General features: G+C 34.3%; 2 protein-coding genes across 11 annotated transcripts in view; one reads left to right on the top strand and one right to left on the bottom strand.

Annotated features, from left to right (window-relative positions):
* The window catches only part of LOC110466620 (probable splicing factor, arginine/serine-rich 7), a 27888-nt gene extending 21016 nt beyond the window's left edge, over nt 1-6872 (bottom strand). For all 10 annotated transcript variants that reach the window (XM_021523210.1, XM_021523214.1, XM_021523213.1 and 7 more), the window contains exons 1-6: nt 6600-6872; nt 3245-3378; nt 2711-2811; nt 2082-2237; nt 1458-1633; nt 342-475 (exon numbers count right to left, since the gene is read on the bottom strand). In XM_021523210.1, the coding sequence (XP_021378885.1) occupies nt 342-475; nt 1458-1633; nt 2082-2237; nt 2711-2811; nt 3245-3378; nt 6600-6763 (865 nt within the window). In that variant the 5' untranslated portion in view covers nt 6764-6872. The remainder of the gene's footprint in view (nt 1-341; nt 476-1457; nt 1634-2081; nt 2238-2710; nt 2812-3244; nt 3379-6599) is intronic.
* Nucleotides 6871-26334, top strand: LOC110466622 (small glutamine-rich tetratricopeptide repeat-containing protein alpha-like). The gene is made up of 12 exons (XM_021523225.1): nt 6871-7156; nt 10850-10955; nt 11575-11693; nt 13572-13653; nt 14342-14441; nt 14811-14915; nt 16052-16190; nt 16399-16524; nt 18507-18544; nt 19142-19207; nt 19465-19574; nt 20506-26334. The coding sequence occupies exons 2-12, from the start codon at nt 10856-10858 to the stop codon at nt 20541-20543; spliced, it is 1023 nt and encodes a 340-aa protein (XP_021378900.1). The 5' UTR covers nt 6871-7156; nt 10850-10855; the 3' UTR covers nt 20544-26334.

Raw genomic sequence — 26334 nt, 5'->3', positions numbered from 1 at the left:
CTCTAAGAACATGTATAAAATTATACATCTTGTGAAAATATAGATAAATAAACCTTCATAATGAATACTGAAAGCTTAAGCCTTGCTTCGATTTAAAAACAAAATTAAACATAGCTTTACTCTTGAATCCCAGTCAAAAGAGATGATTCCAGCAATTTGCCAACCAGAAATCATTGTTGAAAGTATCTCATAAATGTGTATTACTATATATCTAAAATAGGTAACTATCTCTATATATGTATCATAAAAGTACATTTATGCTGTAAATGTATGTCTCATGAAGGTATACATGCAGTAAAAGTGTAAGGATGTAATTTTAACTGAATGGCTGACAGCACTACCTTTGTCGTCGACAGCAGCTGTGATGAGAGACTGGGCTTCCTTCACTTTCTTCATGGCTTCCTCTATCTCCCGCTGGGCTGCCTGTTGGGTTTTGGTGATAGGCTTGGAGATGGCATTGGTTGCATGACCGACACTGAAATAAGATAAATCAGTCAATTCTAAACAACAAATGATAACACATGTACCAATAAAGTATAATTGGTGTATTATAAGTGTGACCACAACACTGTCAAACATATTTCATTACAAAATTTAAGTTTATCTACAAGGATGAAACATTTTAGGGATCATATTTTAAGTAATACATATCCCCCTGTCTAAATATAACCTTATGCAATATGATATAATACGGCTAACTGGAGACAACTCATCAACATATCTGCTTGGTGTATTTTTTTTACACAGAGCCAATTAGTGAAAAATGGCCACTCAGGGGAAATAAAAGATAAATCTCTAGTATTCCTGTAGGGATACACCTGACCTGGCACCTTTATACATGGGAAATATGATATAAATAAATTTTACACAGAAAATGGTGTTTTAAGAAAACATGATATCAATCAAAATGTACTATGCATACATTAAGCAAAGAGTCATTACTTGGAATCTGCTGTACTAAATAACAGCATTCATATTTCAATTAGATATATTTAAAAGCTTTGGTCACAAGTAACAATAGTTGTTCAAAAGTGCCTGTTTTTAGTAATTAGGCAGTGTACATTTTAATAGCGAAACTTTTGTAAACAGGCATCTATTTTTGACAATTTTGGAAATAAAGTATCAAGAAAAACTAATGCAAATTAGCATCATTGAAGTGAAGTTGCTCACTTTTCTTAAAAAGTTACATTAATATAAAACCTAAATGGGACTCTAGCTAGACACTTGTTGTTTGTCGACTTTATGACGAGAGCTAGTGGAAATTTTCATGACACATAGGTCCATCTAATAGAACTTTTCAAAACCAACTGATTTTATGTCGAGAGCTAGTGGAAATTTTCATGACACATAGGTCCATCTAATAGAACTTTTCAAAACCAACTGATAGCTAGTATTCAACCATGAAATTGTACACCTCTAGGACTGAACAATGATCAGCACAATCTGTTGGTACCTACGTGATTGGCCTACCCTGGAATACCACTCCATTGTAAGTGAGAGCTGTGGCCACAGATCTCTGGTCTGTAAACTCCACAAAAGCAAAACGAGACAGCATGCTTTCATCACCAGCCATTCTCACATATTTAATTTCCCCAACTTGAGAGAAAAACTTCAGAAGCTGATCAGCAGCAACCTATATGAATAAAATGTAAAAAGCAAATGTTTTATTAAAAATAACACCTGAAGCAATCACAAACTAACATTTAGAGCAGTACATAAACTATTCTCAAAATAACAAAGAAAAAAAATAATATGGAAATGTAGCATGTTATATATAAAGACAGGGTTAAAAACTTTGTTGTGGACAGAAGTCATTTAACTAAGACAGTTTAAGAAACAACAATCCTCTTCAGAAGTTGAATTAAGCGAAATCTACCTTTGAAAAAGAAATCGCCTGGAAATTGACAGTTAAATTGCCTAGAATTCTTATTTATAAAAAATGACCTACTGAAAATAGCAATATTTTACAGCGTAATAGAGTGATGACCTGCTTTAAGTCTGATCAACTTATGAACTACCTAAAAGTCCGGCTGAATGACCTGTTGGTTTTTACCGTCTGGTTTTAGTTACGATCTACTTACAGTCTGGTCAAGGTTGCCAATATACACTGTCCGTCGAATCTCCTCTATCTTAGTTGGGTCAGTGGTTCCTGGAAGAGGAGGATACTGAGACAGTCCCAAGGCTGTCATACGCGGGTCGTAAGTTGTGATTATCTGGCCTGACCCAATTCCAGTCATCTGAGGAAAATATAAAATAAATGACAGGATAAAAAAATATACTTGTATATTTGTCTTGTCCACAGAATAAAAGGTAGTAGTTTACTTCAACACTCATGAAAAAAAAAGAAGAGCACTCGATACTATTTCATCCCAATACACATGACTGACATATATATATATATATAGCGATAAATAGTTTTTAATGTCCATGTGACAGTAAAAATATAAATAAAACAAAACACGAAGACTAGTTTAATCGGCTTTTAAATGTCCATGTGTCTTCATGTTTTGTTTTATTTATATATATATCTTTATCTTAAAATTAAAATAACTTTTGAAATCACTCATTGTATCCTTAGACAAATATGTATCTAAACTACTTACCACAACACAGCATTCCAGGAAAATAACCTTTATTCATCAACTACTATTATATTATGCTTGGAGAAAAATATAGAGATCAGAGTAAAACTTTCTCTATATATAATTACCTGACTCATTACATTACTGGGCCAAGTAGGTTGTCCTGGCATCATACCGGCAATAGCAGAGGGAGCAAGCTGTAGAGCAACACTCTCCTCCGGGATTTTCCCTGTAAAACCAATAAATATCTTTAAACAGCGTTTCTTCTGATATTAATTTCTGTTCATTGTTGTTTTAGTGAAACTTTGTACTATTTTCGCGACACAATGACAATGTAAACAAGATAAGAAGATACAGAAATCTGATACTCTTGCAATTGGGGAAATCTGTAAGTTTGATTTAGCGCAAATTGCTTATGATAGTCTGGTTCTTGATTAATAAAATATGCAGCATGTAGCATTCAACACATGAAATATAAATACACCAATTCTTGATAAGTACTTATTAACTCTCAGAATCTCAAATGTAGGCTAGCTATACATAGGTCTTCTTTTATGTTTCAATCTTAACATTGATTTCTTTGAATTAGGCATCACATTCTATAAGCTTGAAAAAGCTGATGCATGTAATAGCAAGTGAAATGTTATGTACTAAAACTTTACCATCCATGACAGGAACAATAATGAGAGCACGGTCAATGAAGACGGTGTTGGTGAGATGCATGGCAACACCAGTACTTGTGACATCATCAAACTTGACATAGCACACCTTTGGGGTAACATGGCTCTCTGTTTGCCTGACAAAAGAAATGGCTTGTTGGGTTATAAAATAGCATCTCATATATATAATAATAAAAGCCCATATAAGGTGTGTCAGGTAGTAATTAAAATTGACAAAAAACCCCATACGAAAATATTGCTAAAGAACACATTTTGAAACATCATATTTTTCACACAAGGCTCCATATGCCACAATTTTTTGGGGGGTTCTAAAAGCATTGTTGGCTGTTATATGAAAATCTATTCAAATTGAACACTGTGTTTCAACACTTTGTAAAACAGGAAACATATGTCAATTCAATTAATTGTTATTTCAATGAATGATTTTAATAGAAAATTCCATAATCATTAAAACATCATTACAAAGCTACTGATCAGACCACAGGGGTTCATTACAAATGTCTGAAATACACATATATATGTTATACTGATATGGGTCACAGCATACATAAGGCCAAATAAAAATATAGCTGTGTTTCCCGTCCCATCCTATCTTTTCATGCCACCCTAGATAATTTTATTGGGTTTTCACAGTCATTGTTATATCCATTTATTCGCCATTCAATTGTTCAAATTTAAAGGTGTATATATGATTTGCTATACATTTAATTAGCCTTGGCTTGTGGTCAGTTTCAGAGTTTTATTTGAAGATAGTAGCTAAATAGCCATAGATAATTGTTTTTTTGATATAGGTTGAGATCTGTAGATTAGTGTGTACATGAACGTCTGTAGTCTAGGTGGGGAGAGTCCAGTCTGTGATATCAGTGTTTGTGCTTCCGGCTGATGCTGACTGCCAAAAATGGCGCGTCAAATTTAGCAGGATTTATGGCCAGTTTATTAGCAGGATTTCACCAGCATCAACATTTTAAATGTAGCAGGATTTTGCTAAGGGACAGATAGTAAGGTAGTTCAGCTTAAGAGTCAAAGGAGGAGAAGAGACTAGAGTTTGGTTGGGAAGTTGAGTTAAGGAGTCTTGAGAAAGGAGGTTGAGTTAGGGAGATCAAGTTGAGAGGTTTAGAGATATAGAGGAGAGTTAGTAATAATAGTGGGTTTAGCTGTAGTTTGTAGATCTGTGTAGTTTTACAGTTTATAGTTGGAGATAAGTTTGGATTGAAGAGATCGAGTTCACAATGGTGAAGACTTGTATATTTTATGATGGATTAAAATACCTGTGTTGTAAATATGGGGAAATATAAATGTACTTATTTTGTTATTCAATTAATTTAAACGAATTGAAAACACCAATAACCTTGAAATTACGTTGAATATTCCATAAACATTTAGGTAGGTACAATTTATTTGTGTACATATTGTATGTATTTTATATGAATAAAAATGATATATTTTGGTGCCATTCATACTTTCTTAAAACAATAACAAATTTTTAACATTCACAGTTGTTGGAAGTAATCAGGAGATTTTTCTTAACCAGAAAAAAACTATGAAATGAAATGTTTTTCCTACCTACTCACCCTATTTTTTGGAGCCGAAACAGGAAACACACATATATTTGTATTTGGCCTAAACATTTTTTGTGCTCAGACAATACTTAAAGACAGAATTTACTAGGGATTACAATGGATTTCTAGTAAAAAGGAAAAGAGGAAAAAGACATTTATGATGGGCAATTAATGGACATTTGCAAAATATATTTTATTTTGTTTTAAATAACATCAAAATAGTATGCCATATTATATTGCAATACAACAAATCAATGTTTTATACACATCTCTTTACAGGGGTTTTGCCAGGTGTTTATAAGGTTCGATAATTATAAAGGGACCCATTCCCAATCAAAAAAATGACCCTGTATTTCCCCAATTAGATCAAAAAGCATGATTATACAAGTTTCCAGTCGTTATATGTGCAACGTTCACAGTATTACGCTCCATGAAAGAGCATTCAAAATACATAAATAACAAAAAAATGAAATTTACAAAAAAAACAAAAAAAACCTGAAAATTGATTTGTTAATTCACGGACTTAGATCTATTTCTGTGGTTTATTTATCCTATACATTTTTTCTTCTTCTTCTTCTTGATACGAGGGCTCCATCAGTTTGATGATTATGCCATCGGGGGGTCCTATTGTAGAGGCGTGAAGGGGGTTATTTTTAGTGATTAGGGGTGGGGTTGGGGTTTTTTTGTGATTTTTTTGTGCAAGGTATAGATAAAAAGTTAAAATCTGGTGTAAGTACTAGTGTGTGATGAGGGCTTCAAGGGCTGTGTAGGGTAAGTGTGCCTTGAAGTCCTCTAGTGTTGTGCATTGGACTGCTGCTAAGGGAAGGAGATTCCATTGTGTTACTGTGTGTGGGAAGAATGAGTATTTGTAGGTTTCCTTTGTAGCAGATATGTTTGTATGCGTACGGGTGTACCTGTCTGGTGCGGGGGTCTACAGGTGTGAGTATATGTGTTGGGTTTAAACGTATGATTCTGTGTATAATTTTGTAAAAAAGGATAATTCTAGTGTATAAGCGTCGTGTTTGTAGTGTTGGCCATTGAAGTGTGTGGATCATGTCTGTTACGAACTAGTGTTGTGGTATCTGTTTTGTACATAGCGTGCTGCTCTTCGTTGTTTTTTCTATTTGTTTAATTTGGTTTGTGTGGATCCCAAATGGAAGAGCGGTATTCAAGTTTAGGCCTAACTAGTGCTTTGTATGCATGTTCTTTTATATGTGGTGAGTTTATTTTCAGGTTGTGTTTGAGAAAACCTAGGGACCTATTGGCATTGGCTGTGATATTGTTTATGTGTTTGTATCATCGTAGGTTGTTTTGTAGTGTTAGTCCTAAGTATTTGCTTGTTTCTACTTTGTGTAATGTGTGGTTGTGGAGTTTGTAATCATAGTGTATTTTGTTGCGTTTCGGTGTAATGTTTAATGTTAAGCATGTTACATTTTCTGTAAAAAACAGCTAGAGGAAAACATTTTTGCAAATCACATTGTGGGGTTTATTTCTCAAAACTTATATATCTTCTCGAACCTGTGCCTGTTGGAACACTGATGATATTTCCCAATTTTTGCCAAATGCCGATGATATTTTCCCAATTCCTGTTCAGGGGCCCTTTCCCAAAATAACTGGCAAAACCCCTGCTTTATCTGATTATTGATTTATAGCCCGATAGCTAGCTATGAAAATGATTAGGCCCCTAATTAATTTGGTATTTTTTAACGAAATAAAAGACAAGCCAATATTCTATAATGCAAAATAACAATAAAGTTATCAGTTGCAGACTGTCTTACATCATGGGGTCCTCGGGATCTGGGAGAATGGCTTCAGGAGGGTACAATTTGATTTCATCAATTCTGCCGATGTAGCCGAAAAGTGTCTTCATTTGATCTTTTGATGCAGCAGGCGCAACATTAGTCACTTGGATGACTCGAGTATTTATCTTTTCTGACGACATCTTTGAAAGCAGATTTTACGCAAATGAACACAAGAAGTAAGCGTTTACTATACGATTTCTACCCACCAACTCAACCGTTCAAAAATGGCGTGCTTTTAGCCCGTGCTTTTACGACCTATCTTTGGTTGCTGAAAATAATTAATTTTGCATAACAATAAAATATTTGATCAATCAACAAAACCTTTTTGTAACATTATAACAACAATATGTATTGACAGTTTCAGAAACACAAATAAAAACAATAGCAAAATTAAAACGTCGTGTAATCAAACGAATGTTCTCGTTTTTGGTCTACTTCCTGTCTGCGCCTTACTTCCGGTCTAAATTTCTGACACCGGTGTGGTGAACAACTTGAGAAATTACACTTAAAACTGCAGTCATTCATTTCAAGAGGTAATTGGTTTTTACTCTTATAGTTACATTTATTCCTAACAGTGTTATATCTTCTGAAATTTGAGTAATATTGCAAATAATTTCTAAGTAAATGTTAATTTTGCAACTCCTCATACCTGACAGATCTAAACTTGCTTGTGACTGCCATGTCAAATTGTCACAATGTATATCCTGAGGCAAATGTAATTGACTGACTGTATTTTACTACCTCTGTAACTCGCTAACATTCAAACTCAACAACATATGAACATTTGAGAGTTGTGCACAATAATTGTGTGAAATTTAGTAATTTAGCAATGGAATATATGTGATAATATATATTTTATTGTGTACAGTACTAGTACTTGATCAAAATTTACATTCCTGTGATACATGTAGTTGGTATTTTCAGCAAAGTTCAGCAGTCTACTATTACGGAATTAGATAATCAGTTTTGACCATATCGGCCTTTGAAAATTGAAACTTAAAGCGTTTCAGATTCAATTTAAAAGAGGTATCATGACAGGGTTAGATACTAACTTTTTTTTGCTTGGTAGTCCACAGGACTAGTAGAATAGATTATTTACTAGTCCTTCGCATACCTGCCAACCCTGGACATACTGAAAGAGGGTTATGACCCTCTTTTGAAAATTAAAAAAAGGGTCATAGTGCGCGACAGCTTTTTTCGCAACAAATATAAGAAAAATAGATATTAAATTATAACTTAAATATTTTAATGATGTAAAAGTTACATTCTACATTCATTGAACTGTTCTTCCAGCAGATCTAGTTGATCCTCATCCACAATACCAAATTCAAAGCTGAAAAATAAAAAGATTTGTCAACAACACAACTTATAAAATTAATTCATAATAATATATATGATACTGTGTTTTCACAGGCATTTTTTATGTCAATTGAAACGATCCCACAAGATGTCACATTCTGCTCATATAAAATAGCATTTTGTTTCTGTCAATGAAAATGGTCCTGACAACAAGAAGTTGCACCCTTCTCATATAAAATATCAGTTTTATACGAGTAGGGTTTGAACTCTTATTGTAAGGATCATTTTGATTGACAGAAACAAATCATCAAATGCCTGTGCGTGTTTTTGACTAGAGTGCAGAATGCAGCGTTTGGTCCACGACCACGGGACTTTGTACACTATAACTCATTTTCCTACGACATTTGATATGTGTACAATTATCTTTTCTTTTAGCAATTCGTGTAGTAGAACCTGCAAGTCCCGATAAAAACTTCTTCCTTCAAGAAGACATAACGTTACCTTCAAAATACGATCTATTCTACGTAAATACAACTCAATTATTCGTTAAAAACCTGACTAATAACTTGTCGGCAAGTTCAGTAACAACGTTCTTTATATAAACATTTGTAAAAACAGTTCTAGTACGTATATAAACAACTCACAACTTACCTGTTGGTGAGAAACGGAAACAGGAAATAGATCGTCTTTCTTGTGAAGAAGGATGGAAAAGTCTAGAGAATTCTGAGTGACTTCGGTAACTTCTAATATACGAAAAGATTCCGGGTGGAAACGGGTGAAATTGACGAAATCCGGGTCAAAATCGTAACCCGGCGGATGAAGTTATAAAAGCGGGTGAAGGGCTAAAATCCTGGGTGTAACCCGACGAAATCGGGTCACTTGGCAGGTATGCCTTCATCAATGTAACTAGTCCAAGATTAACTGATAAGGAAACATTGTGATCTACAACAGGAAACATCAAAAGTAATATACTGTAGGGACTTGAAATAATTACTGCCATAAAAATATGGTGAAGTTTTAGGATTTTTTTTACAATGATCATGCAATATATCTCATTTTAAGCTGTTTTCTAAATCTTAAAAAGAACCATTCTTATTTTATAGTTTATTTTTTCAAAAAAAGTCAAAAGGACCAGTTAGGTTCGGCGATTCACTAGTCCTTGCTGAAATCTACTAGCAGACTAGTGTTAGTGTGGACCCCTGCATGAGACCCTGGACAGTAATATAATGCATATAACTGTATCAGGAGTGGAAAATTTACGGCCAGACTTGGGTTCGACCCTCCTAACTCTAGACAGACGTTCTACCATTTTAGCTACCTGGTCGCACACGATCAACCCCATCTAGTTCCGCTACATTCCTCCCTCCTTTAACCAATTTCGTCCTTTAACCAATTTTGTCAACCCCGCAGACACACGAGACCATATACCACGTACCTTCAGTGGGTATATTACGTTTGCCGCCAAATGTAACCGGAGCAGAAAAAGGTACGGACAGATCGGGGTTAGACCCTTTTATCCTCGAAACTCAAGACGGACAGTCTACCATTTGAGCTACCTGGTCGCCGACGACCGACCCAGTCTAGCTCCGCTACATATCTTTGTATTAGGAATATAGATAATAGTGCATTTCATCATTATTTCATCATCTATAAAAATCTTTGCAGATTATACAATTTATTTAACTCGCATTAACACCAGCGAGTGGTGCTAAATCCCAGAGAAGATATCTTGACAACAGACTAGGCCATGGGAGAGAAAGTGGAAGATGGTGTTCCATTCTGACAGATGCCAGTTCCCTACATTGCCCTTAACTAAAATGTGCAAGTTGGAAAAAGATAAGATGGGGATTTTTCAGCACCGGTCCGCTCTGCCGCTTTTGTTCCTAAATTAATTATAATATCTCATTGGTTAGAAGATCAAAATGCCAGTCTTACTGCAAGACTGACCATTTCTCAGGAAAATATTAAATTGCATAGTTGCCATCAATTCCACATGTCTTGTCCCCACTAGACAATCAAGGCAATCTCATCAAAACTCTTTCCAAGCTTTATCCTGTAGAATCCTTTTTTCCCCGGACAATCAACAATTGAAGTAAACTATCACTCAGAATTATATACATGACATGTTAAAAGATCAATGAAGTTACGTTCAGGTTTGACAGCAAAATGAAACAAATTTAGTCTGGAGCATCCTTGGGCAAAGAGGACTCTATTTTGTATAAAAATTGGTTGTGGCCTCTCTGCGCTATGGGCCCTCTGGATGCAGGGGGGGGGGGGGGGGGGCTCAAAAGGTGAATTTGATGTTAAAATCATTATAATCCTTCTCCTGTATTATTGGAGGGATTTTATCCACATCTGACCTGGAGCATCCTTGGGCAAAGGAGACTAAATTTTGTGTAAACTGAGGATGTGGCCCATCTGGGTGCAGAGTTGCGCGGCCCAATAGGAGAATTTGAGGTTTAAATATTTAAACTCCTTCTTCCGAACCATTGGGGGGATTTTATATAATAAGAATAATTTCCCATGGGTGCTTTATTATTCAGGTTAGCGATAATGACCTTGACCAACTTTCAAGGCCACATTTGGTCAAATATGTATTAACCTTTAAATGACCTAATCTCAATAAACAATAAGTCTAGGGGGGTGATATTTGTAAGTTGTTTTACGTAATTACCTTATTCAGCTTTTAAAGTTACAGGGGTCAAATGTTTTTAATTCTTTTGACAGGTTCTTTTGAATGACTTGTAGTCATAAATACTGATATTTTGCCTGTAGCTTTATTTTAGATCACTTTTAAGGTTACAAGTGTGAGATTAATACCAGGTGAGCGATACCGGCCCATTTGGCCTCCTGTTATGTTTTTTTTTTTATATATAAGTCACCTAATTTTCAAAATGAAATTCAATTTTTATTTTATTGTTCTATAGATCAAGATGGCAGATGTGAAGAAGTTGGTGTTTGCTATAATGAGGTTCATGGAGGATCAGAAAGTAACTGGGGATCTTGATGAAGATTCCTTGGAGAGCCTTGAGGGTGAGCTGTTTTTATGTTATTATCATGTCACCAGTGAACAAAATATCAACAGTAAATGAAGATTTAAAAACAACAATCCTGTGTAACAATCAGGCTGTGTGTATGTGAATAAATATTTTGCAAATGCCATCAGTTCTGTCATAAAAAAAAATCACACTTTTCTTAGATTAATATACATGTACAAAATATTACCGGGGTAATATATATTGCTTGAGATTCATTTGCTGTTCAATCTTCGAAAAGTTGGCAGGGAATCCTGAAAAAAATATATTAATCAGCTGTTATTTGATCGTTTTCAATTTCAAATTTAAAAAGTGGGTTCCTAATTAACTTCCATCCATTGTTTTTTTCTTCAGTTTGAAAAGACAGTATGAATATGATGATTGCTGTTGTTTTCACATTCCAAACAGTCTGATAAATTGATCCATATATATATATATATATAGTTGTCTAATATCAAATAGAGACAGATCTATTGATCTCAAGCTGTTTTCTAGCAATCCTTTTTACATCTACAAGACCTAAACCCCTAAAAGTCAAACGTTCTAGAAAACCTGTTTTTATTGTCATAACAAAACAGTCTCACAAAATATTTCAACTTGAGTATCCATGATTACAGTTGGACTACAGTGCTTATCCAATGCCTATGGTCTAGATATGACCGACCCTAGTCAGATTGCTAAATACCAGGTACAGAAGAATCTCCTGGATATATTCAACTCACAACTTAGTTTAGAGGTAAGTAACATATGGTGTCTGTATAGGATGTTTCTTATCAGGTGTTTGGTACAAATTCAATTGAAATGAATGTTATTTATTGCAAATTGTTTATAGGGTTCAACCATAATTTCTGAATTTAAGTTCAAGACCCCATTTCAACATGAACTGCCCGATAGTTTTTATCTTAGAATAAGTATGTATTTTTATTAACTTTGTGTGGTATGGGCATTTTTTGGCTCCCAAAGTCATCAAAATTGAAACCTTTTATCTTTTTAGGTCACCTGAGCTATAGCTCAAGTGACCTATTGCTATCCTTTTTCGTCCGTCGTCGTCCGTCGTCCGTTAACATTTTACATTTCAAACTTAAAGTCAAGTTCTGCTGGGCCGATTGAACTGAAAGTTGGTAGGAATGATCGCCTCATGGTCCTGACAAAGTGTTGTTATTTTTTGGGTCGATCAGAAATCCAATATGGCCGCCATGGCCGCCATTTTGAAAACCTATTTCAAACTTAAAGTCAAGTTCTGCTGTGCCGATAGAACTGAAAGTTGGTAGGAATTATCAGCTCATGGTCCTGACAAAGTGTTGTAATTTTTCAGGTCAATCAGAAATCCAATATGGCCGCCACGGCCGCCATTTTGAAAACCTATTTCAAACTTAAAGTCAAGTTCTGCTGGACCAATTGAACTTAAAGTTTGTAGGAATGATCGACTCATGGTCCTGACAAAGTGTTGTTATTTTTCGGGTTGATCAGAAATCCAATATGGCCACCACGCCTACCATTTTGAAAAACTATTTCAAACTTAAAGTAAAGTTCTACTTGGCCGATTGAACTGAAACTTTGTAGGAATGATCGAATCATGGTCCTGACAAAGTGTTGTTATTTTTCGGGTTGATCAGAAATCCAATATGGCCACCACGCCTACCATTTTGAAAAACTATTTCAAACTTAAAGTAAAGTTCTACTTGGCCGATTGAACTGAAACTTTGTAGGAATGATCGAATCATGGTCCTGACACAGTGTTGTTATTTTTCGGGTCAATCAGAAATACAATTTGGCTGCCATGGCCGCTATTTTGCTACTAAGTTCTAATAGGCCGATCTCACTTAAAATTGGTCTAGGAATGATCAGCTCATGGTCCTGACAAAGTTAAGTTAACATTATACTATTTTTTACTCAAATTGGTACATATTTCAACAACAAAAATACTGTAGACTCAGGTGACCGTTTAGGCCCATTGGCCTCTTGTTAAATCATTGAATTGCTATCAGTTGGCATTCATAGGGAATGCACCACCAGGATTGTAGAAATGTTTTCATGTAGCACTAGTGCTTAATGTGTAAGAGTAGTGAACCAAGAAACCAGTTCCACATACTGATTTACAGGATGTAGTCTGGGTTACATATCAGGTTCAGTTCACTCTGCCGATTGAGCTATATTGCTGTAAAGACCTATACATGCTATTGTAGCAATATCCACCTATAATTTATAGGTGTATTGAGATATATTTCTTAAGATTTCATTTTAATGAAAATAAATACCTAATTGGTTTTATAGTTACGTTGACTAAAAAAGGCATACATTTAAAGGTATATCTTTATTTTTCCGATTTTTTTACATCAACATTTAATAATAAAAAAGGATATGTTTATTTGTTGTCTGTTGTTACCAAAATAGTGATTAAATCTTATTTTAAATTTTATATGGGACTGTATGTCATTCTGTTTTAGATTGAAAATTGAATGAAAACAGCTAAAAATACCTATTTCAGATAGGTAGAGACAGCCATTATAGTTTTTAAGAGCTATAATATAGCTGAATCCACGGAGTGTGCTGGATCTCCTTAAATTCATGTAGATCTACAAGTTATTATGTTGTTTCTGCTGTTCAATTTCAGCCTGATTCTGATTTTTCAACATTATCCTTACATGAACCTACAGAGGAAGAGAAACAACAAGCAGAGGATAAGAAAGCAACAGGTTCTTTGATTATTAATTGAATGTTTCAGTTTAATCATCATTTAATGTTTGATTTGAACACTTAATAAATACATGTTCAGGACACTGCTTTTAATATAATAAACTTTTTGAGAAAGACAGTTTCATTTGAATAATTACTTATACATTTTTAGCTCACTTGGTCCGAAGGACCATGGTGAGCTTATGCCATACCGCAACGTCTGTTGTCTGTCCGTCAACTTTTCCTTTAAAACGCTACTTGTCCTGAACGGCCAAGTAGATTTAGACTAAATTTTGTCTGAAGCATCCTTTTGCCAATTAGGGGACTTAATTTTGTATAATTGGTGGGTTTGGACCTCCTGGGGTCTTGATGGGTGGAGCCATTTCTTCTACTGTAGGAATGTCAGGATTATGTCCATATTTGGTCTAAAGCATCCTTGGGTGAAGGGGACCTAATTTTGTATCAATGATGGGTCCGACCCCCCTGGGGACAGAGGGGTGGGGCCCAATAGAAACATTGGTAACTTCCAGTAACATCATGCTATTCAATTTTGCTAACATTTCCAGGAGAGCGATACAGGCCCTCTGGGCCTCTTGTTATGATTGTGTGAAGGTGATTATTTCAACTACCCCATTTGCATGTTATCTTAGAAATGATAAATTTCGCTGCACTCAGTTAATCATTATGTTGTATGTTTACATATTTCAGGAAATGAATTTATGAAGGCTGAGAAGTATTCAGATGCTGTGGAGTATTACACTCAAGCGATTAAACTTGACAACAAAAACCCTGTCTACTATTGCAACAGGTATAACCAATTTTTTCCTCATGTTATATTTTACATGTGGTTATCTCTGGGGTGAGAGGTCAGGGGTCAGGTCCAGTCTTTGAAATCTGAACTAACCTACATAAAATTCAAAATATTTTTTAAATGATATGCAGAAAGGACTTGTTTAATCAGTTTATATCAAGGACAAGATGGGCTTATAGCCAAACATTAACTTACCTGTAAACATATCGCATCACTTATAAAATTCGACTGATTTTAATAGTTGAATAATTTTACTCAAATTTGTCCTTAAATTTCAAACTTTTTTTGTGATAGAAAGATGCTAATTTTTCTACTATGAACTGCATATTCAGTGTTATGGAGTCACCAATGGGCCTTGTTTTACAGAGCAGCAGCATACAGTAAAATAAACAAACATGACCTCACCATAGAGGATTGTCAACGGGCACTGTCTATAGACCCATGCTACAGTAAAGCGTATGGAAGGATGGGGTAAGTATATCATTAAAAGCAGACTTTTAGCTTACCTCCCCATATAGGCCAAGGTCATCCTTGATACTCCAAGGGTTACCCTCACTTACACTCTCTACAATCCTGGAATAATATCATGACAAAATCTAAGGCTCCATGTGTGCCACCTTGTGGATGAAACAAGAAGACTAGTTTGATTGTTTGATGGACATCAAAAGAAGTCAGGTGTCACTCCTCTGTAATCTTCAAAGGATAGGTATCAGCCTAGCGATTGGTCAGGTTTGTCGCCTGAGACCAATTATATAGATATCTTTGTGTCTTCAATGTTGCCATCATATATTCCAGGGGTGCAGAGAACCCATGTGAGTGAAACTCTAGGAGTTTCAAGGATGACAAAAGGTTGTATTTCATTATTGACCAGGACTACAGTTGCTGAAACATGGTGCAATTAAATATTTTAAGGGATATTATGGGGTTAGCTCCCCTTATATCTCAGAGGGATATTGTCAATTATGTCGGGAACATTTAAAATTGTTTATTAAGTATTACTTTTAAAGAGGATAAGAAAGATAGTGGATAGCTGAATACATTTATAAATAGAATATAATTACATGCTCCTTCTCTAAATTGTCTGTGCAGGTTTGCGAATAAAACCAAACCTGCTGTATCCAACTGCATGTTTGTATGAATTGTCTAATGGGAAGCCCCAGCAGTATGAATTGTCTAATGGGAAGCCCCAGCGGTATGAATTGTCTAATGGGAAGCCCCAGCAGATTCAGGTCTTTTATAAGTCATTGAAGAAACCGAAATATGATTTGCTGCATTCTTGGCAACAGTTTGTACCTATATCTTTAGTTTTCTCTCCTATTTACTATTTCTTTTTAGCAGTGTCTCACAAGGCACTCATCTTCAGATGGCCATAGATGTTGTGACAATGTTAAATTTCAACCAAGAAAAAACAAGACTCACTCCAAATTGTTTGTGCTTTGATAATAGCCTTAGAGTTGAATAAAAAAAGTCCATAAAAACAATTGAAAATAGAAAAAGAAAATAGCACTTAAAAAATCATCCTGCTTTACATGATTGCCATCCATATTACCTGTATTTGCACAGTGTGTTTCCTGTAGTAATATAGGTGTTGTGCCTTTTACCAACAGGATTGCGTACACAGCTCTAGATGACCACGAAAGTGCCCTGGAATGCTACAGAAAGGCCCTTGATCTTGATCCTGGCAATCAGACACATCAGAATAATCTTGAAATATCTGAACAGAAACTAAAGGAACGAGCAACACAGGTATTGTAACTTATATCTAAATTTCACTAACATTGTAAATTAACAGTTTTATTCTTGTGTCCAATAATTAAATATCAATTTTGTGTGAAAGCTGTCAGAGTCTTCTCCCTTTTCTCTCCCATGACTTGCTTTATATTGACAATTGGTCCAACCGTTTGGATTGCGATAAACAAAAGCGGCCTAGTAAACAGTTTGTCTATTGTTTCAGACTGGATTTAACATGGGAGCAGCAGGAATGCAAGGGATGGCAGGAATGCCAGGGATGCCAGGAATGCCTGGAATGCCTGGAATGGACATTGGTGCAATGTTAAACAATCCCGCTATGATGAATATGGTAGGTTATCATACACATTCTTAATAAAATACTCAGTATTAAAGGGAAAGTTCAAATGTACCTCATTTATACAAGTTGTCTTGTTCAATGTATTAAATACATTGAAGAAGGAACACATAGGAAATTTAAGCACTGTGTGTTATAGAGAGGTTTATAACATACATTGATCAAATCTTTATGGACGTTTTTACATAGTGATGACCTTCATAGGCAGATTTTGCTGTAGAGATGACCTTGAAGACAGGTAATTGCTATATAGGTGTGACTTTTATAGACCTGTATGCTATACAGAGGTGACCATTATAGACAGGTAATTGTTGTACAGATGTGACTTTTATAAACCAGTATAACAACTATTCACTACATTGTGATGACTTTAATAGACAGGTATTTGATATAGAGATGGTCTCTATATATCAACAGGTATTTGCTTTGCAGGGGTGATCTTTATAGACAGGTATATGCGATACAGATTTTGCCTTTATACTGCATATAGAGGATTTAAACTCACAAAAACTATCAGTATTCTGCCATGCACATGAAATATATATACGGTACTCAACATGAAACCATCAAATTTTCTATTAATTCCTTGAAATCCAAGGGTTCCACTCTTAAATTGCACACCTACTCTGCACCCATGGAAAATATCACAACATAATCCAAGGCTCTTTACGAAGCACTTTGCGGATGACACAGTAGGCTATTCTGTTGTCTTTAATGGAGACCAAGAGAATGTTGTGGCAGCTTAATGGCAAAATCAACAGGCTTTAAATTGTGGTGTAGCTCCTCTTTAATCTTCAAAGAACAGGTATCAGCATAGTAATTTGTCAGGTTTTATACCTGAACCATTCATATTCCTTAACCCCAGCATTCATTTCATCATGATTTTTACCATGAATTTAGGGAAGGTATGTTTATTGAGGGCAGAACCCTTGAATTTCAAGGATACATGTATTTAAAGGACTAAAGCGATGAAAAATGTTACTGCAACAAAAATGTGGAAGAATACACTGGGTATTCTTTGGCACCATATTCTATTGACTTTACGCTTGCTATCTAGACTGAGTGCCATTTTGAATAGGATTCTCAATGCAATTTTATTGTTTTCTGCTATTGTGAGGTAGATTGTGTAGTTAAGTTAAGATCTTTGTGTATGTAGTTAAGATCTTTGTGTATGTAGTTAAGATCTTTGTGTATGTAGTTAAGATCTTTGTGTATGTAGTTAAGATCTTTGTGTATGTAGTTAAGATCTTTGTGTACGTAGCAAAGATACCAAACAACTACTGAATAGTGATAACATTCATGTTGTATCCTCAGCATCTGAACAGAAAATATGTGGCAGACATCAATTTTGATAGATGTCACAGTGTGTAAGATAACAGTGTTATCAGATTGTAATGAAATAGTCGTAGTTTCATGTCAGAGGATTATTATATTTGCTGTGTTTCTAGTCAGAACACAATCCCTGAAGTTGTAACCCTTGTTTAGCTACACATATTTTCCACTGTGCAAATCTTAATAAAATAATAAGATGTGCTTGACGGTGTAACCCAAAATGAAAAGCAATAACTTTGTCAAAGTGCAATACCTGGAGAATTGCTGTAGTACAGAGGTGTCCTGTATAGACAGGTATATGCTGTAGTCAGATGTCTTTGACAGCAGTTTTCACCAGGTTAAATTGAACTATTTAACAAACAAAATATCAAAAATAATTATGTAGTATCTTATTCTGCTCTGTATTATATTTGCCGAGACTCCCCATTTGATGTTGTCTGGTCATCGATTCTTTTGAATTTCTGTTAGTCTTATGGCCGGACGAGTGAATTCCATTTAGGAATCCATCAACTGGGATAGACAGAACGTCACTGAACATCCACTAGGGGGCGTTGGATCTCATTACCCTTTGTATTTAAGCAAAAAGTTTGTTTGGCATAGAGATGGTATTACCTGATAATCTGTTATTTTATTTCATTAAACAGGCTAGGACATTCATGCAAGATCCAGGACTGCAACAAATGTAAGTTAAATCACATACCCTTCTTTATCTTGAAATGATAAATTGTCCCAGAACTCTGAGATTGTAATACATACCATACTGTTATGTTGTAACACATTACTTCACTTTTGTTGAGATAAACTTCTACACCCTAAAACCTGCACAGCATCTTTTTGTGTGTAGCCTAGGAGTGAACAATGTATTGCAATATTTGTCTAGCAATATATACATGTAGTGCTATATTATTTTAAAATGAGATTAGAATGTAATCATTTTTCACTGTTTCTGACTTTTAAACAAACCATGAAATAATTTTATAGAAAAAATTGTAAAGATTGGATCAATATTGTCCAAGTTAAAGCTTGCTTGGTGTGATCATTTCCAAAACTCCATACAAATAATTTTCAATTAATCATTTAAACTTGCTGAACTGTTGCTCACATATTTTTTTCTAATAGATAAAACCATTACAAATTAACTGAATTTTGCAATATTTCCTATATGTTGCAATATGATATTGTTTATAATTCTGACCTTTGTAGGCGTGAATTATCATTTTTCCCCCATTATTAATTCAACTAATATGTAGTAAAACTTATGTATTATTGATGGTGACAGGATGACAAACATGATGTCGGGGGCTCAGTCAGGAGGTAATCCAAGTTCCATGGGACTTCTACAAGTGTAAGTAACCAATTCTCAGAAGTGGTAATCTATTCATTAAGGAAAATATATTTTGATTGACAGAAAATTGGGTGCAAGATTATTGTAATGTAATAACGCAAATTGCAAGGATGACATGACAAAGTAACCTTGTGATGTTATTTCACACAACAGAATTGTCAAAAAAAGAGCTGGGAGTGATGGAACTTATAGCAGTCACAAGATTAAGTTACGAGAAATAGCACTTAATTGATTTGTGTATTTGTTTACTAATTTAGAGGCCAGCAGCTGGCTGCTCAAGTACAGGAAACTCATCCAGACTTGGTGGCACAACTCCGGGAACAGATGGGACGACCTAATGGAGAAAACCCAGATGCACAAAGCGAAGGTATTGTATTCTCTGATTCACACTGGGGCGCTGTTTGTGCAGGAAGAGGGTATTTTAACATTCATGGATACAGCATTTTCTCATTGATATCACATTGCTTAATGCCCCATTGTGTTACTGTCATATTTAACTTAACCCTTTCACCACTGTAGCCCATAATGGACTCATCCAGATGAATGTATGGGAGAGTCTATTCAAGTTACCTAGGGGTGAAAGGGTTAAGGGGCCTCGTACCACTGCCAAAAACTATCACTATGCATTTCAAACTGTTTTTGTTTCCTGCATGACTACAGCATTGATAAGTCGCTCTGGAAAAGAAAACCATAATTTGTGGGATTTTTATGAAAAAATAAATAAATGTGAAATAATCAAAATATAAAATACAGTGGGCTAGACCAGGATTTGAAAAAAAACAAATTGTTATACTGTCTCTCTAATTGACTGAGCTACCTGGTCAACAGATGTGGTCCTGTTACAGTTATATCCTAAATAAATGAAAGGAAGGGAAAGTTACTGTATATACGAAAAACAAGAGTGCAGTGGGAAAAGGTCTCTCTATATATTGTATGCATGGGTGGTTGTTGAACAAAAGAAAGTGTATTCACCTCCCCATTTAATATATTTATGACAAGAAAAAGTTGAAATCATATCTTCCATGATAAATTGGCAATTTCACTTTCTAATTCAATGAATACAAATTACATTGTCACAAAATCAATCCTGTCTGTAATATTCAAAGCAGATTAACAGATACTATTTTTAATCCATAGTTCTACCAGAGAATTAATCAACTATAGAACAAAAAAAAATCTACCTATTAATGATTGGAGATGTGGTAATGTTAAATGTTCAGATTTTTCTGTAAAATACATGTCATGATAACAATGTAACAGTATACAGCCATGTCAATGTGTTTTTTCATTATCAATAGGAGGAAATCCCCCACCACAAGAACCTCCCGCCCAGTAATAAAAACCATGGAACTGACACTGCTTGGACCCGTCTCATCCTTCCTAGGCAATATCGCTGACGACATCAAAAGGTGTTGCATGACTTACAAATGAGCTACTAGACCGATACAAATGTCACATGACTTGAACAGAAGTCACATGACCCGTCTACAAGTTGATGACTGAAGCAGGAGTCACATGACTTAGGATTAAGAATATTCCAACATAAGCAACATGGCTTCAAATTAAAAGAAGTCGCCTGATTACATCAGTCATGTGACTTCCAATACCAATCACATGATTCCATAGATGTCATGACTAGAATTATTTGTCATGTGTAATGTGAAACAAAGTGTGTGAGTTGTTTTGGTAGTGTTAGCACTGGAGCGTGACAGATCCCCTGAGTGATAACTGTGCCAGAAAGGCATGAATATGCATTGGTTTCATGTTCCAAAGTGTTATTCACCTTTCACCTTGCACCGTGATTAAGAAGTCTACAAAGTGCTGTAAACAATACCTTTATCACCATGTGTCATCAATGACAGATTTACCTGGCATTGTTCAGTCAATATTGAAAGGTTGCAATTCAAAAATGGAAAATTCTCACAATTTTTCATCATTATTATTTAATGATTCCAGTTAATGATTTGGTGGACCAATCCAGAATCTTCTTTAATATGAGGTAATATGTGAAGTGGTGCCATCTTGAGTGACGTTATAGTTTTATACATCACACTTTAGTTCATTATATCTAAGGTCATTTAAAAGCCAGCTGGAATTCCATTTAAGTTCCCCATACACATGTGTTTCAATATACATGTCTCGTGTGAACATAAAAGTCACTATCCCTAGTGTGAGGTTTACAATCCACTGTCCCTAGTGTGAGGTTTACAACCCACTGTGTTTCGTGTTAATGTTACCTATCAGGTGATAGTTCAACAGCTGATTTTTAATGACTTTGGAAGACGCTTCTCTGATTTTGGATTGGTTCACCGATTTCTTTACTATACAATTTAATTTCATTCATTACACTGCGTAAATATTGGAAAACTTTATATATTATTCAGATCTCCATGTTTCTCATTAAAATATGTTTATTACTGGGTTATGAGATCTGTTTAGATGGAGTGAGAGTACATTGTATAGATGTTTATGTGTTGGGGATATTTGTACTGCACACAGCAGAACATCAGTTGTTTAGTTGATAAAAAATTATATGTCCTGAATTTCTTCTCTACTGTTACAACAGCAGGAGAATCAATATATTTGACGGTGCTAGAAACATTTGTGTATAGCCCAAACGATTTATCATACTAAACGACTGGTAGTCACAAATGGCCACAGTAAAATGTAGACTCTGCACTTATTTAAAAAAAAAAAAAAAAAAAACGTGGAAAAAACAAAGAAAAAACAGAACATGTTTATTACATAAATAAATAACTTCCTTGACAAAAAGATTGCTGAATGCTAGTTGGCTGCCTGGTTCTATGATTTTATCTGTAGCTGGACTCGGCTAATGACCATGGATCAAAAATCATTTATACTATATTGATATATTAAAGATTAATATTGTGATTGTAAACAATTAAAATGGTCATTTTGTATGAATTATTCACTGATTTTTTTCTTAAGACATGTCAGCTGTAATAATGACATCCAGTTTTAATTTATTTTGATCGTGGTTGAAGGACAGAACTGTTTATCCATTCCTTTGTTTCCTTGTACTTCATTAATAATGATACAGATACATGTACATGACATTTTCTCAAAACTAGGTAACTTTGTATAAACTAATACTTCATCATTCTATATAGGTTTATATTAGTGCCAGTACTTTAAGGATTGTAAAACCTTAAATACAAAAATGTGTTATCATGAATACTATATTACTGCTACTAATCTCTTACTACATTAATACTGTGCTGCCATCGATACAGTTCCACTGTTAGGTTGGTGTTACCATGGATACATTGTCATTGTGAGATCTGTGTTACCATGGATACACTCAATTTGATAGCTGTGTTACCTTGGAAACAGTGTCACTGTGAGAACTGTGTTACCATGGATACACATTGTGATACTGTGTTACCGTGGATACAGTGTCACTGTGAGAACTGGGTTGTCATGTATGCATCGTTAACTCGGATACAATGTAACTGGGACCTTTACCATTCATACAGTGTTTCTGTATGTACTATGTTATCATAGAAACAGTGATGGGGTATGCTATATTGCTACACAGCGCCATGACTACAGCAGTGTTCATTTGAATAATGATACAATCATGAATCATTGATATAATAGTACTAAGCATAGTACAAGAATACTGTGTTTATCACCTTCATAACCACTGATTCACATAAATTTACCATGGTCTGGATATTCAAAGATTACATTCCCCGAGTTTCATGACTTTTTAATGTATATGTAAAAGTGTTTTTGAAAAAATCTACACTTCTTAATGCAGCGATATATATGGGGATTCAAAATAACCATTTTCATGAAAGAAATTTGATAATACACTGTACTAGCAAAGACATTTTGGACATTTAGAAAATATAACCGGAAACTTTTGCTGTGTACTAACATTCAGTGTGTTAGCAATGCAGAGGAACTACAAAAATTAGTAGAGGATGTTTTCAAACACATATTCTTATGCCTTTTTCTGCTGGTTAGCTTTAAAAAATGTACAACAGTAAAACTGTTAGATTGAAAGCCTAGGAATCAAGTACACACAGGAAACTTAAAATTACTAGAATTCAAAGTTTCAGATATTTAGAAATAATTCATTTATTTTAAAGATGAATATCAATATAAAGTTTAAAAAATGAGTTTGAAGGTTTGAACAGTTGGGCATTGCCTATGATAATAGACAGCCAATGCATTTAGTTACACAAGAGTGTGCCAAACTCGACTGAATGCTATTTTTGTTATCCTAAACTCTAAATGAATTCTTTTAATCGTTATTTATTATCAATAAATGTTTTAGAACCGACCATTATAGATATAAAGTAATACATTCTAATACTAATGAAATGTTGCAAAGCATTTCATCTTCTTAATATATAGTAAGCAGTCTCATACAAAGTTGCCTTTTGAATTCTATTTTCTCATTGCTATTTTATTATTGCAGGGATTTCATGTCATAAATTCTACTGTGTATATATAACAAATTGGAAAACTGCCTTTTTGAATAAATATTTTACCTGAGAATGTTTATTTGTAATTAATGGTATTTAAATCATAAATGAATTATAAATATAAATTTGTCTTTCATTCAATTTTCAAGATAGCAGATTGGTTCTGAACTGCTGGTGGTTGTGTTCATATGTATTATACATAACTTTGTGCTTGCATTCATATATATATTTGAGGAATCAATGAGATCTAGTTCTAGGGAAAAACCTTTTAAATGAAGAATTTCCCTAATTAATCAATAAACTTATAACAGTAGAAATAATGTATACAAGTTCCTGAATCTAATCTTCGGAAACCCAGAGTTTTTAGATAGTCTGATAACTTGGAAGGTTCCAATGTATATGATAGTATTAGATAATAAACGGTAAATATCTGCATTCAGAAGTTTTTTAATTTTTGATGTTATTCACCTTTCTGTTGATAAAGATGGGAATACACATTTTTTGCAAGTTACAAATGAATTAAAACTCATATTCTGAGTTTTGCGTTATTGTATTTTCACCATCTGAAACATTGGGTTTTGATTTACCATAATGCAACTAAAAGAAACAGGAAACATCTTATTGATATACATTGTATTTATAATCAAACCAATAAATTGTGCATAATATAATTTGTAATGCTAAGTTTTGGAAAACAAAAAACACAAACTTTTGACACTCTCTTAATATCTTTGTTTTCCCCAAAAAATGTTTTAGCAAGAAGGAATCTATTCAGTTTTTGCTGCCAGTGGTACCTTCAGTTTAAATATACAAGTATTATTTTTACATGTATTTGTTCAGGAAAATAAATGACCCTATCATCTAGAAATATGAAATTTCTAAGGAACATATTGAAGATTGTTCTAAATACATGTTTGAAGTTTTGGGGCTATAACAAGGAATTGGACAATGTGTATATGTTGTAATGTGCTGTCATCTTTATAGTGCTATAATGCTTGGGACTTGCATTGCGTTTAAAAATAACATTAAATGATAGGTTTGATTAAGAGAGAGAACAAGAGAGAGAAAGAGAAAAATCCATATTTCATTTAAAATTAAAATAATTAAAATAAGCTTGCTATGAGCGCTAATTAGTTTTGTTTGATATTTATGCAGTGGTGTATTGCAGAACTATTTCTTGTGGGGAAAAATGGTTCAAATCAGATGCAAATTGCTTCATGAGATTGATTTTTTTCTTTGCCTTCACTTATAAAACAGTTGAAAATAAAGGTGAATGAAATATGTTCAAATGTATAGTTTAAAAATGGATCTATTTGTATTTGGTCGGACACTAAGTAGATTCTGCATTCTTTCATTCGGTCCAAATAAACTAGTAGTACCAAACGCATATTTTCATTGCCCTGGAGCTTCAAATAAATTTACTGATGATTTTGTGTGCTAATCTAGGGTAACGGAAGCCTAATCACAGGAACCTTGCCTCCCCTATATTATAAGAGATAGGTGGCAGTGATCCCTTCCTGTACTCCATACTTTTAATTTATCTTCAAAATCTTTTCAAGAATTGTTCTCAGAACAAATTAATAGTGAAAAATACCATAGTTTAAACTGTAATATGAAATGATTTGATTGAAATTTAGCAAAAAGGTGAGCTGTAAAAAAAATGTGATAATTTCAAAGGTGAAAATTAAATAGTAAAAATGTATTCTCCCTACAAAGTAGAATACTTGGCAACAAGGTATTATCAATTAATTCAAATGAATATATAGATTTTATAAATCAACTAAGTTTATGCATTTAGAGTCATGCAGCATACATGTTCATCTTTGATATATCGGAGCTAAATATAAGTTGTGTTTAATTCTAGTCTCCAGCAACTATTGATCTTCTGGATTTTCCACTGCGGATGTGCTTATTTTATTGTTTAAGGGATGTTAGGTCAAGCCAATTTGATTGTTTAGGGATGTAAGGGTTCATTATATGAATGTTGATTTTGTAAGTGAATATAAGGCCAATCCAATTATTTTCGTTATGGAGCATGTCCATATATTATATGGACATGAACGTTTAAGTTACAACATTTTTATGGGACATGTCATTATATTGTTATGTACACATACTTTTTAATAGAGATACCCTTGTAAGTCAAGTAAGTCTCTGACCACAGAGTGCATCCTTATATGGACATGCACATATCTACCTGTTTGTAGTGCTATTTGGAGTACCAACACTAGTATGTTATCACTATTATCGACCAGTATACAAGGCAAAGGTAATCCGCATGTTGAAAACGTATGTTGCTGTTCAATAGGAAAACAATCTGTACAAAACTAGAGGATTGCTTGCATTTTGTGTGGAATTTTTGTTCAGGATCATTCTGTGACAATATTGATTTAGACTCGATTTTGTTATTGTGCTAGTTGTAGCAATATCCATCGAAAATCCAAACATTCGAGATATATTGGAGCAATAGTGAGAACAAAAGTATCCCCGAAATCAAAGCAAGAATCCATTTTGAGAAAAACAATTCACAACAATTGAAGTTAAAGCAGCGATTGTTTAGCAATATGTAAACGTAGAACAACATTAGTTAGTAACTGCTTGTAATTAGTAACGTGGATGATAATTGGTTGTACATTTGTGAATAAAATAGAATATCATTGACCTTTTTAA

Source organism: Mizuhopecten yessoensis, unplaced genomic scaffold (assembly GCF_002113885.1).
Source record: "Mizuhopecten yessoensis strain PY_sf001 unplaced genomic scaffold, ASM211388v2 scaffold11139, whole genome shotgun sequence".
NCBI classification, from domain to species: Eukaryota; Metazoa; Mollusca; class Bivalvia; order Pectinida; family Pectinidae; genus Mizuhopecten; species Mizuhopecten yessoensis.
This window is presented reverse-complemented; position numbering and strand designations above follow the sequence as displayed.

Excerpts from the sequence above, each read along its gene's own strand:
- LOC110466622 (XM_021523225.1), top strand. The coding sequence starts at position 10,856 with ATGGCAGATGTGAAGAAGTTGGTGTTTGCTATAATGAGGTTCATGGAG. Across the intron at positions 19,208-19,464 it reads TCCATGGGACTTCTACAAGT|AGGCCAGCAGCTGGCTGCTC; the intron begins GTAAGTAACCAA and ends TTACTAATTTAG. Across the intron at positions 19,575-20,505 it reads CCCAGATGCACAAAGCGAAG|GAGGAAATCCCCCACCACAA; the intron begins GTATTGTATTCT and ends CATTATCAATAG.